A 19383-nucleotide genomic window follows, 5' to 3' on the forward strand; every position below is an offset into this window, starting at 1 on the left:
CTTTGGCAAAATGATTTTTAAATTAAAATTTTAAAGCTTAAATATGGCCAATGTTGACAATACTGATTATCCTTTTCCTTTTTAGGGGGGAAAACAGCAAAGATTCTCCTCCCTGTTCTATAGTAAGTACATAGCAGGATGCAATACAGCTTAAATATAGGACTTTTGTCCACCAATCTAAAGTCTGTGCGCTGCTAATTACACCTTCAAACTAATTGCACCTTTACAGTAGCACACTAGGAATAGACTTAACTTCCTGGCAGGGGGATATCCATCCAGCTATTCACATTTCAGTTTGAAAATGCATGCTCACCACAGGGGCCCTGCTCAGCCACGGTCTGGCTGTCCCACAGAGCCTGGAGACTAGCCAGGCGCTCAGGCGGCTCCATGGAGACTTTTTTCATGATTCTCCTGTAAGATCAACAACAACACATTTCACAAACCACATTTTTCAACTGCACATAGAAATAAATTTTGTCACATTCCTTTTCTTTAAACAAAGATGAGTGTCACTTCAATTTCAGTAAATATAATTTTATTTTTTGAGCACTAGAGAGCTGGAAATCTAGAAAACATAACAATAAATCCCTATAACTTTCCTTTGTAGATGAAAGGTATTTAGCAATATAGTCTCCATGTTATAGTTTTATAATGTTAGATTTTGTTAGAATAGTTTGAAAAGTGTGTTCCACTTAATGAATTACTAGATTACATGTATACCAAACAGAAATTACTAATTTTCAATTAGTTAAAGTAAAAATCTCTTCTGTCTTTCTATAGTGCCTTGCACAGATGTCCATCAAGAAACTGATCAAGTCATACTAGAATAGTTGTTCCCTTTGCTATCTCTTCCCCTGGGCCATGATTCTTCTGGGGCAGAGAACATGTGCAGCTCCTCCCAACCCCCCATCTTCCTCTTCAGAACCTAACAAAGTTCTTGCCCACACATGCAGAGACAAGTCAGAGTAGTGGTTAAAAGTACAGCCAACCATGCCAAAGTTTCCTTATTCAGGAACTGACACATTTCTGAATTTGTCAGTTTCTGAGATGCTATCCCATAGAGTTATTGTGAGAAAAAAATAATAATAGTACCTATAAAGTTATTAGAATAACACCCCCAGGGCTGAGCCTGTAATCCCCGCACTTTGGAGGGCCAAGGCAGGTGATTACTTGAGCCCAGGAATTCAAGGCCAGCCTGGGCAACATGGCGAAACACCATCTATACAAAAACTACAACAATTAGCCAGGTGTGGTAGCATGTGCCTGTGTCCCAGCCGCTCAGGAGGCTGAGGTGGGAGGACTGCTTGAGCATGGGAGGTAGAGGCTGCAGTTAGATTGCACCACTGCACTCCAGCCTAGGTGACAGAGGGAGACTCTCTCTCAAAAAAAAAAAAAAAAAAGAATCCCTGGTGTGTGGTAATGTCAATGTATGTTAACTGATACCATCGTTAGTTATCACAGAGTAATCGCTTAATGAATAGTTTATAAATTCATTAATTCACTCAAAAATTTTTTATGAAAGATCTACAGAGTGCCAAGACCCAAAACCAAGTACTGGGCATAAACCATGATTAAACACAGATGCTACCCCTGCCCTTGCAAAGCTAGCAGTCTACTGTGAGAAACAGACGAATAACCAGGCACTAGTGGAAGAGAACTAACACAAGGAAAGTTCAGGGTGGAAGGGCGGGCAAAGAAGGGGCACTTAGCTTATTCCCTGGCGAGGAGAAGGGGTGGGACGTAGGGAGTTGGAAATGCTCTTTGGTATAAGATATCTCTCTGCTAAGACCCATAAGAGGGCAAAAAGAGACAATCAGGTGAAGCATGGCAAGAGGAGGAGTGAGCTACGGGCCAGGAAAGTGTTTCAGATAAAGGAACAGCACACCCCCAAAGATGAGAAAGCCCATGCTTACCAGAAACTCAATCTAGTTCAAAATAGTTGGCAAATGATGTGTAATAAGGAGAGGAGTAAACAGAACAATCTGGGGAGCTAAGCAAAATCCCAGGCCATGGTGAGCCTCGCAGGTCAAATAAAAGGATTTAGATTTTATTCTCAGGGCAATGAGGAGCCATGGCAGATTATAAACAGAGGAGTACATGATGATTAGATGGGCACTGTGAACAAATATCTGCCTGTGTAGGTAGTTGCTCTCAATTTTCTACAAAATTGAGAAATAGAAAACATAGCTTGAGAAATAAAACAGAACTTTCCAGGACTGTTAAGAGTCCAGCTGAGAGTGAAGGTCATGGATTCTTGGTGGTTCAGGGCTAAATAGCTGTGGGATTTTCTCCTGCAGCCCTCAGCAGCCCAAATGTATATGGAGAGGTGCGCAGCTGGCTTGCTGCAGGATACAGGATTTCCAGGTGCGTGTGTCAGAAAAACAGTGGGGAAAGAAGGAGCAGAGGATATTGATAAGGCCTAGATGAAGTCATGGATGTTGTGGGCTGAGCAGTTAAGAACAGACAGGAAGGCAGGACGGGGGTGGCAGAAGAAGAGAAAGCCAAGCCATCCCCAGTCTGGAGGCCTTTAAAAAGTCCAAATACTGGTACTTCCAAGGGAGAGGAAGTGAAAGGCTGTAGTCAGACGCGGAGGGCTAAACTGCTTTTTCACCATGGAATAAGCTGTTCCAGGAGATGACGAGGTCATGTGGCCACAAAAGCAAGTGGAAGTGGGGTAGAGGTAAAGGGGCCATGAGCTGTGAGGAAGGGTGTCAGCGTGTCAGTCACCCAAAACCATGACAGGACGTGGGTGAGAGGTGGTGAAATAAATATATTAACTCATACTGAATATAGTTTCATCTTTAATGATTTCAAGGCACTCTGCTACATACAATGCTCTCAGTCATTCTTACGAATTTCAATCACCTTGTAGAGACTGGAAGAAAATGTTCCCAGTTATTTACATTTTCTGATTGAATGGATGGATTCCAGATAAAAGATGCTAGGGCCTGAGAGGTTGCCTGGTTGGGTTCTACTCCTGGAGAAAACCTCAAATACGTATCAAATCATTTAAGTACAAACATTCTGTCAGCATGGAAAATACTCCTCCTACTTCTTTGTAAGTTTTATGACTATGGCATAATCAGGTTCCGACATACCTCATTTTATTGTATTATACTCACAGGTATTGTGAGTGCCTCACGGGTATTGCATTTTTTGCCAATTGAAGTTTTGTGGCAACCTTGCATTAAGCGAATCTGTCAGCGCCATTTTTCCAACAGCATGTGCTCACTTCCTGTCTCTGTGCCACATTCTGGTAATTCTCACAATATCTCCAACTTTTTCATTATTATTATATCCGTTTTGGTGATGTGACCAGTGATCCTTGATGTTACAATTGTAACTGTTTTGGGGGACCATGAATCACACCCATATAAGACAGCAAACTTAGCTACTTAAAAGTGTGTGTGATCTCACTGCTCCACTGACAACCATTCCTCTTTCTCTCCCTTTCACCAAGCCCCCCTATTACTTGAGACACAACAATATTGAAATTTAGGCCAATTAATAACCCTGCAATGGCCTCTAAGTGTTCAAGTGAAAGGAAGAGTCGCACATCTCTTCACTTTAAATCAAAAGCTAGAAACAATTAAGCTTAGTGAGAAAGGCGCATGGAAAGCCGAGACAGGCTGAAAGTTAGGCCTTTTGCGACAAAGAATTAGCAAAATTGCAAATGCAAAGGAAAACTTATTTAAAGAAGTTAAAAGCGCTACTTCCATGAACATGTGAATGATGAAAAAGTGAAACAGCTTTATTCCCAAGATGCAGAAAGTTTTAGTGGTCTGGAATGAAACATTCCCTATGCCAAAGCCTAATCCAGAACAAGGCTTTAACTCTCTTCAGTTCTATGAAGGCTGACAGAGGGGAGGAAGCTGAAGTTGGAAGCTACCAAAGGTTGGTTCATGAGGTTTAAGGAAATAAGTTGTCTCCATAACGTAAAAGTACAAGATGAAGCAGCAAGTGCTGATGAAGGAGCTGAAGCAAGTTATCCAGAAGATACAGCTAAGATCATTGATGAAGATGGCTACACTAAACTGATTTTCAATGTAGATGAAAGAGCCTCCTATTGGAAGAAGATGTCATCTAGGACTTTCTTAGCTGGGAGAAGTCAATCTCAGGCTTCAAAGCTTCAAAGGACAGGCTGTAATCCCAGCTACTTGGGAGGCTGAGGCCGGAGAACAGCTCGAACCCAGGATGCGGAGGTTGCACTGAGCCGAGATCGTGCCACTGCACTCTAGCGTGAGCAACAAGAGCAAAACTCCATCACAAAAAAAAAAAAAAAAGAAAAGAAAGAAATTACCACAGCCACCCCAACCCTTAGCAACCACCACCCTGATAGTCACAGCAGCTATCAGCATGGACACAAGCAAAACCTTCCCCAGCAAAAACATTACAATTCACTGAAGGCTCGGGTGACTGTTAGCATTTTTTAGCAACAAAGTATTTTTAAGGTATATATATTCTTCTAGACATAATGCTATTGCATACTTTAGTAAACATAACTTTTATATGCACTGAGAAACCAAAAAGTTCTTGACTCACTTTACTGCAATGGTCTGGAACCAAACCCGTGGTATCTCTAAGGTATGCCTGTTTACCTAATTCATGTCAGATGTCATTAGTTTCTTCAAATTCCATGTAAATGCACAAGATCTACAAGTGTAGCATGATTTTTGTCTATTTTACCCAAAGGAACTTGTGATTAAGAACCATTATTTTAATAACTTGGGGTAACCATGTTTGAGAAGACATTATAATTAAAGTGATATTACAGAATCTGGAAATATGGAATGGTTCATCTTGGTTCAAAACCATCATCTGGCATTTTAATGGCGTTATATTCTGTCTACATCAAGACAATGAAGCAGATGTTATGCAAAAAAACAGCAAGGCTGTCAGAAGTAGATTCAGCCATTATTCAACTCAATTAGGTAAACCTTGGACACAGAAAGCTAGACTTCTGTCTGACCTCATCTAGGATCACATTTCTCTTTTAAAATTCTTGCTTTGTCTCCATAAAACTACAGACCATGCTCTTTTGATGATACATAGGGGGTTTAGCTACTCAAACACAGGAAGAAAATATGGCAAAAATCTTTGACCGGAAGCTGGTGGGATTAGATTAAAAACAGGAAGCTGGCAGTCTACAATTACCAAAAGAAATAAATTCATCTTGATGGTAGATTTGGAAACCAGAGCCTCCGTTTTACTTGAAAAACAACAGTGGACATTCACACTCAGTTAGTTAAGGGGAAATCAATCAGAGAGTGAGGGAGGCAGCAGCTAGGGCAGACATCTGTGCGAACCAACCTGCCAACATGTCCGGCGGGGCCTTTTCAAGTAGCTCCACTTTTTTACAGTTCTCATTTTTCTTGTTTAACTGAGATTTCAGGAGCTAAAGGAGTCTCATGAAACAAGTTTATTCATTTCCATAAGATATAAAGTTATAAGAACTAAATTTCCAGAAGGTAGGAACTGTTTCTTATCTATGCTGACACTGTGCATACAAATAATAAGTGAGAGGAGAATCCACTCTACAGAAGTTGTTTTCTGCCTGTAGTTAAATGACAGCAAGGAGCCACATCACTGTATTTGTTACCGGGCACCAGCTCACACACACATACACATACACACACACACACACAGAATGTTACACAGACAGAAAGACAGAGGATTTGTTGTCCAAATAAGTACCACAAAAGGTAAACCAAAATCCCAAAACAAAACATAAGCAAGACATGCCTCTCACAAGCAGGCAGCACTAGTGCTGATTCAGCATTTGCACTATATGCATTTGATTTGCACAAGACTCAGAAAATAGTTGTATGTGGCAGCAAGAAATAGCAAACTAGATAACAAACACACCAACTCTCCATGCAAATCTCATGATAAACTATTGACACAAAAAATTATATTTTAATGTACTTACACTAATTGATTTAAAATTCAATTCCAATGCTCAGCCTATGCAACACGGCAACTGTCTCCAGAATGGCACATGCTTTAATGCTGCAAGCCACACCACAACAAAAGGCTACCTACTGCTTTGCAAAGTGAAGAGACTACCAAAACACAGCAACTACCTTTCTCTTGTTTATATATAAACTCCTATTTCATCAGCTTTCTCCATAATAACCTCCCATTTTCATACCTCATACCTGTATTAACAATATAATTTAATACTAAAAAAAAATCTAGCTTTGTTTTGAAGAACAGTCAAGGTTCTTGACAGTTGAAAAGCTGAAGGCTGTAACACAGAACAACTTCCTGAAGAGAACTGCCATCACAGACAACCCTGAGAAAACAGATGACAACACTGAGGCTCTAAACCCTTCCCTAGTTCAACCCGTAGGGCTGTCACTGTCTGAGAGGTGAGGCCTCCAAGGACAATCTATAGCAAAGATTGGAATGTTAACAAAACATACGATAACAGTGATTTGAGTTGGGGTGATTTTTAAATTTAACTTACATTTTCTTCTTTATACTTTACATGTTCTCTATATTTTGAATTAAACTTTCCATATTTAATGAGGAGAAAATGTCATCTTAGAAGGGAAGGAGAGAGGGAGAGAGAAACATCCTAATATATATTTGGAGACAGGAGATGGGGAGAAAATATGACATGTAAATACTACAAATTTTAATTTAAATCCTTCATTTTTTTCCAACCTGCATTCTCTTGACTATAAGAGCTGATAACATATACATACATACATACACACACACACACACACAGACACACATATATATGTTTGTGTGTTTTGAGATGGGGTCTTTCTCTGTGACCCAGGCTGGAGTGTAGTGGTGTGAGCACAGCTCACTGCAAGTTCAAACTCCTGGGCTCAAGTGATCCTCCCATTAGTTGGGACTATAGGCATGCACCACTACACCCAGCTAGTTTTTAAAATTTCTTAGTAGAAATGAGATCTCACTATGTTGCCCAGGCTGTATATTTTCATACATTTGATTTGGATGATGGATGTTATTTTCAGAATTATATATGGGTAAAATCAGAAATTCAGATCTTTAGAGTTATAGGTTCATTTATACAGAGTCATTCGTAGACTATTCAATAACTGATTACCCAAACTGAGAATCTTCTGGGCTCTAACTCCCCCTGATTCACCTGGTTCCTAATACCTCCTCATGAGGCCCTTTTCTGTTCATCAATCACCACCAGAAGTGCCCTAAGCAAGGAAGGAGATGAGGGTCCCCATGACAGGCTCAGAAAACAAATTTGATGGGACAAACGAGTCATACAAGGTCTAAGGATTCTAAATATAGTTTCATATTCTCCAGTTCATCATGAGTGGAATATATTGACATTACTGGAAATATATTTTGTTTTGCATGTTCTATTGTGCATTATTTATATAAAGCAAATATTCCCGACTGATAGCTTGGACTTAAGGCATACTGGGAATGTAGGAGAAAAGATACGGTTACCCATTTCTCCACCCTCTCTAGTCACAACAACCAAAACCAATAAAATTATATGTTTCTCCTGCCAAAATCATGTAATGCAATCTAGGGAACTTCAAGAGTAAAGGTATAACATAGAAACCACAAAATATTAGGCTTATGATGACAAGCTAATTGTGTGTGTTGGGTAGGAAAGAGGAATGCCAATCAAATACATTTAGGTAATTTAATTCTCTGCCAAGGTATTTTCCAAATTATAATCTGTACCTTCTCTCCGACTGGTCTCTTCATGTGAATTGCCTTCCTTTCCCTACTCTCTCCTCTGATTTCTTTCCATCCATTTGCAGTAAATCTCCTTTGCAAAGTCAGCCTGTGCTCATTCATCTCCCACTTACACCCAATCATCTCCTGTCTCATCTGCTTCAGGTTACCTCGGCTAATGAGTTCATGGTTTGAAGGCAGGGCCACTGTCTTCTGACTTCTCTATGCCCCGTGGTACATCATCCAACAAGGTACTGGGCACGGAGTAAGTGTGAAGTGTATGTGCTCATCCAAAACCTCAGTCAGTACCTACTATGTACCAAGAACTAGGGATTTAAGATTAATAAAAACATGGTCTTTGTTTAAGCAGCTCCCAGCCTAGAAGGAAAAACAGGTGTGTTTTGTACCGTGCCTCTCACTTTCTCAAGGATATTGCTGATTTATTTATTAGGGCAGTCTCCAGCAACAAATCTCTCTTTCTACTGATCATTCCCGTCATTACAGCCATATGGTTTAAGCATATGCTTTTATCTCCCATTTTAAACACAAACAGAAATCCCCTGTAATCCCTCAGAGTGCACTAGCTACATCCAATTTGTCAGTTTCCCTTGATAGCTGATCTTCTCTATGAAGTTGTCCATACATGACACATCCACTTTCTCACTTCTGAGTTCATCCTTCAACCACAGCAGTCTGCCCCTCCCAACCAGACCCCTAGACCTGCTCTCATCAAGGTGCCTGTGTTATCCATGTCACCAACCCACTGAACAACTCTCTGCCTGCAGTTTGTTCAGCCCCAGCATCATTCTGCAGAGCCACCACTCCTTCCTAGGCCCTGGTTTTTCACTGGTCTTCTTCCTACCTTGACAGCCAGTCCTTACCCAACTCCATTTGTGGCTCTTCCTAGTTTACCTGACCTCTAAATGTTGAGCTCATTCCAAGTATGCCTCATCTGCACATCTTTCTCCACGTGATGTAATCAACAGCCATGCAGTAAAGACCATCTTGTACTCATGGCACTCACCTTTGCTCCATCTCCAGACCTCTCCTCCAAGCCCCAACCTCACATATTTGCCTACCTTATAGCCTCACCTAGGTGGAGCTTAAAGGAGAGGTCTATGGAGGTCTTGTAGGTCCTACACAAATAGATCACAAATTCCACATGCCTAAAACAGAATGGCTACGGATCCCACCCCCCAGAAAAAACTTGTCCCCCACCTACCCCAGGCCTTCTCTGTCTCGCTGTCATATTGGTCACTCAGTTATTAAACCAGAATCTGAGAAGCCATCCTTGTTTTTCTTCTCTTTCTTTCCTCACTGCCCTTACCCACACTTAGCTAATCCATCAGCAACTCCTGCATCTAAAATAAAGCTTACATCTACTCTCTCTCTCTTAATCCCTAATGCTGCTACCTTTCTCCTGGCCACAGTCATCTCTTGCCTAGATTACTACAAGTGTCCAAATTAGCTTTCTACTTCTACTCTTGCCCCACCACCAGTCTATTCTCTTTAGCAGAAAACAAACAAACAAAAGATCTTCATAAACTATCTAAAGATTCATCTCCTACCCCTAAAATGTTACAGTGGCTTCCAAGGAAAATACTCCTAAATCCCAACCTCTTTCCCACAAGGCTCTACATCAACTCCGCCTATATCACCAGCGCTAGTGCTAGCCCCCTCTTGCATCATTCCTCACTCCTTCCCAACTTTGTTCTTCATTATGCCCCAGCCAAAGTGGATATCTTTCGGTTCCTCAGAGATACCAACCCCTTTCTAGGCAGGAGAAATAGCATGAACAAAAGCCCTGGGAAGATAATATTCTTTGCCCTCCTTTTACAGGGCAGGCACTTTCTCTTCCACTAGGTCTTTTGAAGTTATCATGGCCACATGGAGGCCTTTGGAGACAGAAGTTTATTCTTTATATTAGTCCCATCTATTACTCTCATAGCACTTACTCAAAGGTACTGTTACTTGATTTATGTATTTCCCTCCCCCAAGTTAAAATGTAAGTTCCATGTGGGCAGGGACCATGTTCACTGCTGGACCTCAACACTTAGCACTGTGCCTAGCATATAGTAGGAACTCAATAATACTCATGGAATATTTAAGTGTATGAACAAGCATTTACAACACAGTATGATGTGTACTAGTGCAGGAAATGATCCAAAGTTCTTTGGAAACATGAATAAAGACTCTCTTTACAGATGAGAAGATACCCGAGTTAAATCTTTTGGAATTTGTCAGGATTAGAGCTATGATAATGGTGCTGAAAATATGAAAGAGCCTGACTGAGTTCAGGAAGAGGAAAACCATGGTGTTCTGTGTCAGGCTATACGATTTACATTTTATCAGGAAAGCCGGCCATTTGAGAGCTTAGGCAAAGAACAGATACTGTTTGAATTATAAAAAGATAACTCTGATGACAGTATGAAGGATCACTTGCAAGAGAAGAACTAGAAGCAGGGAGACTAACTAGAAAGATGCAAGGAAGAAAGTGACTATGGCAGTGGAAATGAAAACAAGGAGAAAGAACCAGACTATGAGATATTAAGATAATATGTTTAAAAGCTTAGCAACCAATGGAATATGACAGTAAGGACCATGAGATGAACATGGCTCAGCTTTTAACTTGTGAGACTATGTGAATGACAATGCCATTAATTGAGATAGAAATACAGAATATAAGCAATTTTTAGGGGGGAAAGTGAGGAGTCCAGCATGGGACATAGTGAGTGTGAGGTGCCTGGGGCTATCCTTGTGGAGATGCCCAACAGGCGGCTGGTAAGTGGGGATGAAGACCTGGGTACAGTAGAGGTCTTAGATTTAGAAATCAACATACACATGGGAACTTTCTTCCTAGAAACAGAGGTGATTAATACTTGTTTAATATTTGCCTGAAGATTTTAACAAGAAGTTAAATGGAAGCTATAAGTGAAAATACTATTCTTACTCAGTGTTCTCTGGGAAGAAAAAAAAATGGAAGAATCCAAACTAAAAATAAAAATGGTTAATTTCTCTGAAAATCCTACAATACTAAACAAATAAGGCTGCCTTTTAAAGAAAATAGAGATTCTAAATATTGTTCTGAAGTGTCTTTAAAGTCCAGGGTATTATAAGGTCTTGCCAAGTAAGGTGGTGCTTAATAATTTTTTTTTTATTTCATCAGTGTTAATTTAGAAGGAAAGCGAGCACATTATAAAGAAACACATGTACAAAGTCACATTACTGAAATGTAGTTTAAGGAAAATGGGTTGTAGCTATTGTTAACTCATGATTACCCCAGCTAGTTCTCTGTTGGCTCTAAGGATGATGTCGAAACCATTCCTAAGAAAGTTTTGCTTCTTGGCAATTCCCATTGCCACCATGGATTCACTTCTTACTTCATCCTGCCACCCACTGCTGCCCACACTTCTTCTCCAGAACTGCCCGTGTGTGTGATTAGAGACCAGGAGAGCTTGCCTTGAAGACACCTCATACCTGAAATTCTAGCCAAGCAGGAGTCAGAGGGCAGTCCCAGCTCACCCTCTCCACTCCACTGAAATGGAGGCTAGGGACACTTAGCTCCCCCAGCAACCAGCTACCCTGATAATCAGAGAACCACAAGACTTAAGCTTCAAGAAGGAAGGAGCCCAAGGTGAACAACCAGCAAGCACAGGGCCAGCCTTCCATTCTGGTGCGTTCACCTCCCACCACGTGGGGAAGAGAGAGAGCCCTGCGAAGGGCTGTGAAGGGAACTGAGTAGGGCCAAAGAGCTTGAAAGGGAGTGTCTGTCCCCACTGAGCCACTTTTAGTCATCCATAAGGTTTAAATGACTAAAAGTCTAGGTTTTCCTGCTGCTTTGTCCCTCAACTTGCAGGCAAGGCATAGCAGGAGGAGCATGTTCTATGAAGGGCAACTGTTCCCAAAATTCCCCTCCCACCTCCACCATGCAAGGAACACAGCTACCATGCTACACATGTCTACAAGGGGCCTCCAGCCCTTCCCTGTATATACTTCTGCCTTCTGGGAGAGCAATGGGAGGGAAATTCTCTGCCATCTGTGAATCCTGTTCTTCTTTCAGGAGGGTATTTTGACTATAACTATTATTTTAGGGAGCTTTCAGACATAAGCATCTCTCTGCCTTTCACCTCACTCAATCTAATTCCCGTATCCCAGCAACCCACACACCCCACAACTACAAACTCAGGTATCCAAGCCCATAATCCTGACTTTAAAAGCTTAAAAAAAAATACAAGGGCATGGATGAACAAATTTACTAATACGCCTGATGGGTATTTCAGAACACTAAGAGGACAATGAAAAAAAGGGATTTTTACATTCAATTTTTTTAGGTTTCTTGTTACTGAAAATAAAAAAGCAAAGAAAATAAAACCCTTTCTCTCTTCATCCACATTATACTTGGTGCAACTATACAAAGTATGCAGCCCCTGGCACTCTGGTAATAAGCTGTGAGTAAAATTCACACTCATGTAAATCTGGAGTTATATTAAAAGGTTACTGTTTTAGTCTTATGCGAAGTTAAAGGACTGCCAAATCCCTTCATCACTCAAGCTCTTTGAAGAATAAGACACAGTCTTGTAGAAATCCTCAGACCAAAACACAAGGGTTTTGATATTTAATGTTTAAGAGGAGGAGAAAGTCTGAGAGAGGAACTAAGTGAAGGGGTAAAAAGAAAGCATTGTTGTATTTGCCATTTTGAGGAAGAACAGGTTATTTGCTCTCCTCACCCTGCCCAGGGAAACTCACACTGGAGAGAGGCCAGGAAATATCTTCCTCAGGCAGGTGCCTATGTGAGCCAGCACCTCACTCACGTCCTCGGGCGATGCCATCTTCATGGAGATGTTGCACTTCTCAGTTTCCACAACCATCTGCAAGAACCGGGTGGGACACTTCTTAAGAATGAGTCCAGTTCCTTCCGTTTTAAATTATTTTCAGTACTGTAAACTACATAGTCACACAGATATATACTAATACAATATTAGCTGTTTTTTCTTTTAACAAGGTTCGAGGGTAGCACATCTCACATACATGCGTGAATACCCAACCATCACGCTCATGAACTACAAAAGAATCACAGCATTAGCTTTTCAAGAAGCACTTCCTTAAAATGACACACTTAATTTAAGACTCAAAGAAGTGTTTGGGTAGCGGGTGTAGGTGTTGTCAGAAACATCTAGAAACTGAAGCAAGTGTTTCCAAGGGCCAAGCTGGCAGATTCAAATAGACTCCCATATGATAAGAGACTGAATTCCCACATTCAAACATGACTCTCCTTTTACCAAGATTTTGTCCTGAGCTGCAGTATTACAAACTTTTTATATCCCTGCTATGCAGTATAAGTATGGCTATATCTTTCTGTGAGTACCCATGGGCAATCTAAAAGCTACCTTTAAAACACACACACACACATTTTAAAAACAAGAAACCTTATAATATGCTTAAATAAAATGTTAAAACCTTTTGCTCTTGGGAGCAAAAGAGAAATGCTTTTAAAAGTTTCGATCGGCAGGGTGCGGTGGTGAGCTCACACCTATAATCCTAGCACTTTGGGAGGCCGAGGCAGGCGGATCACAAGGTCAAGAGATCGAGACCATCCTGGCCAACATGGTGAAACCCTGTCTCTACTTAAAAAAAATAAAATAAAATAAAATTAGCTGGGTGTGGTGATGCGTGCCTGTAGTCCCAGCTACTCAGGAGGCTGAGGCACAAGAGTCACTTGAACTCAGGAGGTGGAGGTTGCAGTGAGCCGAGATAGTGCCACTGTCCTCCAGCCTGATGACAGAGCAAGACCCTGCCTTAAAAAAACAAAAACAAAAACAAAAAGGTTTCGATCTTTCTAAGAAGAGGGGATACTTGGAATATTAAGGTAACATGTTAATAAAATGTTTGGTGTTAGGTTTAGTGTCAGGCTAAGACTCATTCCTATAATTAATTGCTGGAGATGTCCAAAATACATGTCAAAAAATGTTGAGACTGAGACAGCTAGTCCTCTAAATAAGTATAAATTAAGTTGTGAGAAGGAGGGCAGGTCACAAAAGGGGCAAGAGGTTGAAGATGTACACATTACAAATAAGAAGAACTTCAGCCACTTAAAAAAAGATGCCATTTTATTTCATCTCAAAAACACTCATGTAAGCTGGGTGTGGTGGTGCATGCCTGTAATCCCAGAAACTCAGGGGGCTGAGGCAGGAGGATCGCTTGACCCTAGGAGTTCAAGACCAGTCCAGGCAACATAGTAAAACCCCATCTTCCCACCCCACAAAAAATTCCCATAAAATTCAATCCTCTTAGATTATCACTTATCAAAATATCCTCACACATTTACTTCCTGTTCTTACTTTATCTATACAAAAATATGATGGAAAACACTGTTTATAATGTGCAATGCAGTTTTTAGATTTTGCCTTAGATTTTCCTAAAATTAGCCCAAACTGAAAATAATAATAATGTAAGTATTTCAACATATGCATGTTAAAAGAAAAAGTAATGCAAGGTATGTCAAAATGATGAGATCAAAGGACATAAATAATGTAAATGTTTAAGATGTCACTTTTTCATAAATACCTCCAGAAGAATCTGTCAATAAGTATTCAATAAACACCACTTCTGTGCTAGTTAGTTGAATGTAAAAAAAATTAAAATTCCTATTTTTCAGCACCTTCCTCAAGAAATGAAAGGCAAAGCCTTTAAAATTCTCTAGGCAAAGGCTCCATTTGTCTTCTAAAAGCTGGTTCAAGAGATATTCCTCTTGCAAAAGGCACCAAGCATTATTGTACCTGGAGACTAAACAACCCAGTAGTCTATAAGATGTTTTAAGTAAGACTAAATCTACTTAGTGCAATTAGGCTCATAATTTTCATATGCACATTATCTGTGCATACGCATGTTTTTAAAAGCCAGACACTTTTGATTTGCCATTGTGTCTATGCTCTGCACCCCACCCCCAATCTTCCCACCATGGGTAATTATATTTTTCACTACAGGGGTACTTTTACATTCTTCACATCTAGCGCATCTATTCAGTTCACAGTTTGGGTGCGAGTAATTAGTAATTAGCTTATTCTAATTCCACTTAATCTTAACACCTAATCATCTTTAATTGCACAGGCTTGAATAGAATGACAGAGAAGAAAAAAAGGTGACAGGTGGAGGAAGAAATGAGGCCTTCAATTCAACCTTACAAGCAAGCACTCACAGAACCCTGTGTAAGATGTCACCACCTTTGCATAATGTAAAGACTGCAACAAAGTGATGGAGGTGAAACCAACACAATAAATCACCTCATCAAAAAAAGAAAAAAAGAGTTTCCTATCAAATACTCTTTTCCCTCCCACTTCAGCTGGAGAGGAACAGAATGTTTGAAACACATTTTCCTTAGACACCTAGCAGGATATAACCCATGATATCTAATACACACTTAAAATAATAATCAGAGACATAAGCCATAGTAACTTATGTATGATTCAAATTTCCCACCCCACTCTACCGCCTTTTTTAAGGTCGAACAACCTGATTAAACTTTAAGGGCAGCATGTTTTACTAATCCCCAGCTAACAGACCTGTGAGTTGTTTTTCTCTCCTCTATCAGAAATACCCATGGGTGGGCCTGGCGCAGTGGCTCACGCCTGTAATCCCAGCACTTTGGGAGGCCGAGGCGGGTGGATCATGAGGTCAGGAGATCGATACCATCCTAGCTAACACGGTGAAACCCCGTCCCTACCAAAAATACAAAAAATTAGCCGGGCGTGGCAGCTGGTGCCCATCGTCCCAGCGACTCGGAGGCTGAGGAGAAGAATGGGGTGAACCCAGGAGGCGGAGTTTGCAGTGAGCTGAGATCATGTCACTGAACTCCTGCCTGGGCAACAGAGCGAGACTCCGTCTAAAAAAAAAAAAGAGAGAGAGAGAGAGAAAAAAAGAAAAAAGAAATACCCATGGGTGGTGGGTAGCTTATCAATATCATTCTGTGACATAGCAAACAACCCTATAATTTCAAAAAAAAATCACAGCAGGTATTCAGTTGTACAAAAAAAGAGTCCAAAAATTGTATAACTACAAAACTATATAACTGCTGGCCTCAACTTAAATACCATGAAGGCAATAGAACTCGAGCACCAGAAAATAATGTGGCATAGAGACTTGTAAAATAAGATAAAGGTTTCCCACATTTCTGAAGAAAAGGGAAAATACCAACGGTAAAAGTCACATTTCACTAACTCTATAGAGCAATCACTCACTCTTACACACAATGCAGTGGGTAAGTCTCGGGAATTTTATCCGAGTTGACGAACTATAATTAAATGATAATAAAAAATAGCAAGGAGAAAAAAATAAATCCCAGAGAACATTATAAAAGAATTCCTAATCAAGGCTAGATTCTGAGTGCCACTGGTAGACATTCCCATCCTTACGATTTTATGTAAAAGAAAATTAAAACTAGAGACTTCAAGGAACCAGTGGTTACACAGGTCACTGGTTCTTAACCTTTGGAATGCAACAGAATCAAATGGTGCACTTGTTCAAAAAAAAAAAAAAAAAAAAAGTCCACCGCAGACGTATGTTATTGTTAACTGTCCTATGTATATGCTGTGTGTGTATGAGGAGGATGAGGAAGTGTGATGTGACAGACAGAAGGGTACTGCTGAAAGTATATTTTTAAAAATAATCTCAGGCAATTCCAAAACACAGCAAATTTTGAATACCATTAGGTTACTGGTATTGCCAGTCTCTGAACTGCTAGGCCATTTACAGAAGCAGTGCCAATGTCCACTATAATTTCATCTCAAAGGTCCATAGTGTGGGACAAAGTTAAATTGAAGCACTGTTGTAAATCTGTTCTTTTGGTATTGACACTGACAGGGGCTGAGACAGACGGCTTTATACACAGTTCCTCGGAGTGGTAGGCATAATGAAAGGGGCAAGACTACAAGTGTGGTAAGACCAATTTTGGCAGCCACATGGGAAAATTAGTCTTGCTGCATCAACACCCTTTCTCATAATTAAATAGCACAGTGAAATCATATTTTGAACATAACCTTGGCATTAACATTTCGCTAATGCCCTTCTGCTCCCATCCCAGCTCTCAAATCATAAACATAAACATTCCTGAATTAAGACTAGCAAGAAGACCCTGGTTATGTCATTATGTCATCATTCATGAGTGATCATTCACTCCTGCATATGTTTGACCATTTGGGCAAACATATGTTGCTGTGATTTTTCTTTCAAACTCCAGTTTCTGGAAAATGATAAACACGTAAGATAAAACATTGCTCTAAGATGAACTGTGGAAAAGTCCCAAGAGTTTGTATGAAATCTCAAAAACCACAGTGACGATTTTGACAATTTTAAAGAACATTACCAACAAACTCCACACACACACACACACACATACACACCACACACACACACACACACACACTTTGTAGTTTTAAAAGCTAAAACAAACAGTAGAAGGAAAGAATAAAGATCAAAGCAAAAGTCAATGAAATAGGAAATAAAAAATCAATGAAATCAATAAAGAAAACCAATGGAACCAAAAAGAAAGTTGTTTGAAAAGATCAAAAAAATTGGTAGACCTCTAACCTGACTGAAATGGAAAGAGATAGAGATAACCAAATTACCAGTATTGGGAATGATATTCCCAATACTGTTATACTTGTCATACAGGTATTAGAAGTATAACAAGTGGGTATTGTTAACAACTTTATTTCAATAAATTCAACAACTTACATAAAATAAACAAATTTCTTAAAAGACACAAACTACCAAAGCTCATTCAACAAGAGAAATACAAAAGGATCTATATCATTAAGGAATATTAATAGAATTTGCAGTTTAAAACCTTCCCTGGTCAGGCACAGCGGCTCATGCCTGTAATCCCAGTACTCTGGGAGGCTAAGGGGGGTTGATCGCTTGAGCTCGGAAGTTTGAGTCGAGCCTGGGCAATGCAGAGAAACCCTGTCTCTAGAAAAAAATACACAAATGAGTCGGGCATGGTGGTGCATGCCTGTAGTCCCTACTTGGGAGGACGAGGTGGGAAGATGGCTTGGACACAAGAAGCCAAGGTTGCCATGAGCCAAGATTGCACCCCTGCGGCTCCTGCCTGAGCAACAGAGTGAGACCCTGTCTCACCAAAAAAAAAAAAAAAAAAACCTTCTCAAAGAGAAAACTCAAGGCCCAAATAACTTCACCAGTAAATTCAACCAAACATTTAAGACAAAAATTAATACCACCTACCACCTCAACAGAAAAAATTTAAGAGGAGGAATTACTTCCTCCTCTATAGAGAAGAAATATGTAGAATCATTCTATAAATCCATGATTCTCTAATAGAGAAGCCAGCCAAAAATGTTTAAAAAAAAAAAAAAAAGACAAACCAATCACTCCCACAAACATCGATGCAAAACACTATTCACAAAATTTTAACACTTGGAATTCAACAATATATAAAAGGAATAATATATCGTGACTCACGCCTGTAATCCCAGCACTTTGGGAGGCCGAGGTGGGCGAATCACAAGGTCAGGAGATTGAGACCATCCTGGCCAACGTGGTGAAACCCTGTATCTACTAAAAATACAAAAATCAGCTGGGCTTGGTGACACGCACCTGCAGTCCCAGCTACTCAGGAGGCTGAGGCAGGAGAATCATTTGAACCCAGGAGGCAGAGGTTGCAGTGAACCAAGCTTGTGCCACTGCACTCCAGCCTGGTGACAGAGCGAGACTCCATCTCAAAAATATATAATAATAATAATAATAATAATAATAATACATCATGGCCAAATGAGACTTACCCTAGGAATAAAATATTTGATATTAAAAAAAAAAATCAATATAATTCACCATTTTAGGAAGCTTAAAAAAAGAAGGAAAACCACACAATTATCTCAATAGACAAAGAAAAAACATTTGCCAAAATCCAACACTAATTCCTGATTAAAACTCTCAGCAAACTAAAAATAGAAAGAAACTTCTTAAAACAGATAAAGGGCATCTATTTTAAAAACCTACAGCTAACATCACACTTAATGGTGAAAGAATAAATACTTTCCCTCAAAGATGAGGAAAAAGGCCAAGAAGGTCTGATCTTGCCACTGCCATTCAGCACTGTCTTGTAGGTACCAGAACAATTGTCAAGGTCTGAGATTTTACCCTACTTGTAAGCCAGCAAGTTAGCCTATTACTGTTTCATTGATGCTGCGGAAGACAGGAGACACCTGGGTCAGAGACATAGGATTTTATGATTAATGGCACAACAAAAGGCATGTGCACCACATTTGGATAGATTCCCCTGCCCTCAAAGTCCCACATGGTGACATGAAGGGATTCAGATGGATGCCTGCACACACAGTAGGCTGCTTACAAGAAAGGAACCCTTGGACATTGGAAATCTACTGTTTTCATAGTAAGAAGTAAGCAAGCCTGTTCTTTGTTCAACAGGCAACTATTCCACCATCCCACAAGGATGCTCACTGCAATCAACCCTGAGAAATAGCCTGGGCAAAGAGTAGTCATGGCACTAAATTCCTGGCATACCCAGCAAAATATGTAGGAGTATGACACCAATAGAGGAATATCTCCCAACAGCAGTAAGACTAGACAAAGAAATAAAAGACACCCATGTTAAAAATAAAAGGTACCCATCCATATTCACAAATGACATTTTTGTAAATACTGATGAAATCTATTTTTAAAAGCTAC

At 40.1% G+C, this 19383-nt stretch overlaps 2 protein-coding genes and 1 pseudogene across 15 annotated transcripts in view; 1 reads left to right on the plus strand and 2 right to left on the minus strand.

Moving 5' to 3' along the window:
- Nucleotides 1-19383, minus strand: part of LOC105482551 (capping protein regulator and myosin 1 linker 1) — a 341908-nt gene that overhangs the window by 170119 nt on the left and 152406 nt on the right. For all 12 annotated transcript variants that reach the window (XM_011742711.3, XM_071097501.1, XM_071097499.1 and 9 more), the window contains 2 exons: nucleotides 12430-12551; nucleotides 314-411 (listed from right to left, as the gene is read on the minus strand). In XM_011742711.3, the coding sequence (XP_011741013.2) occupies nucleotides 314-411; nucleotides 12430-12551 (220 nt within the window). The remainder of the gene's footprint in view (nucleotides 1-313; nucleotides 412-12429; nucleotides 12552-19383) is intronic.
- LOC105482555 (cytidine monophosphate-N-acetylneuraminic acid hydroxylase) overlaps nucleotides 1-19383 on the plus strand; it is a 353903-nt gene that overhangs the window by 1955 nt on the left and 332565 nt on the right. The gene's annotated exons all lie outside the window — the stretch shown is intronic.
- On the minus strand, nucleotides 12634-12755 carry LOC112426826 (small nucleolar RNA U13; annotated as a pseudogene).

Source organism: Macaca nemestrina, chromosome 5 (genome assembly GCF_043159975.1).
Source record: "Macaca nemestrina isolate mMacNem1 chromosome 5, mMacNem.hap1, whole genome shotgun sequence".
NCBI lineage: Eukaryota > Metazoa > Chordata > Mammalia > Primates > Cercopithecidae > Macaca > Macaca nemestrina.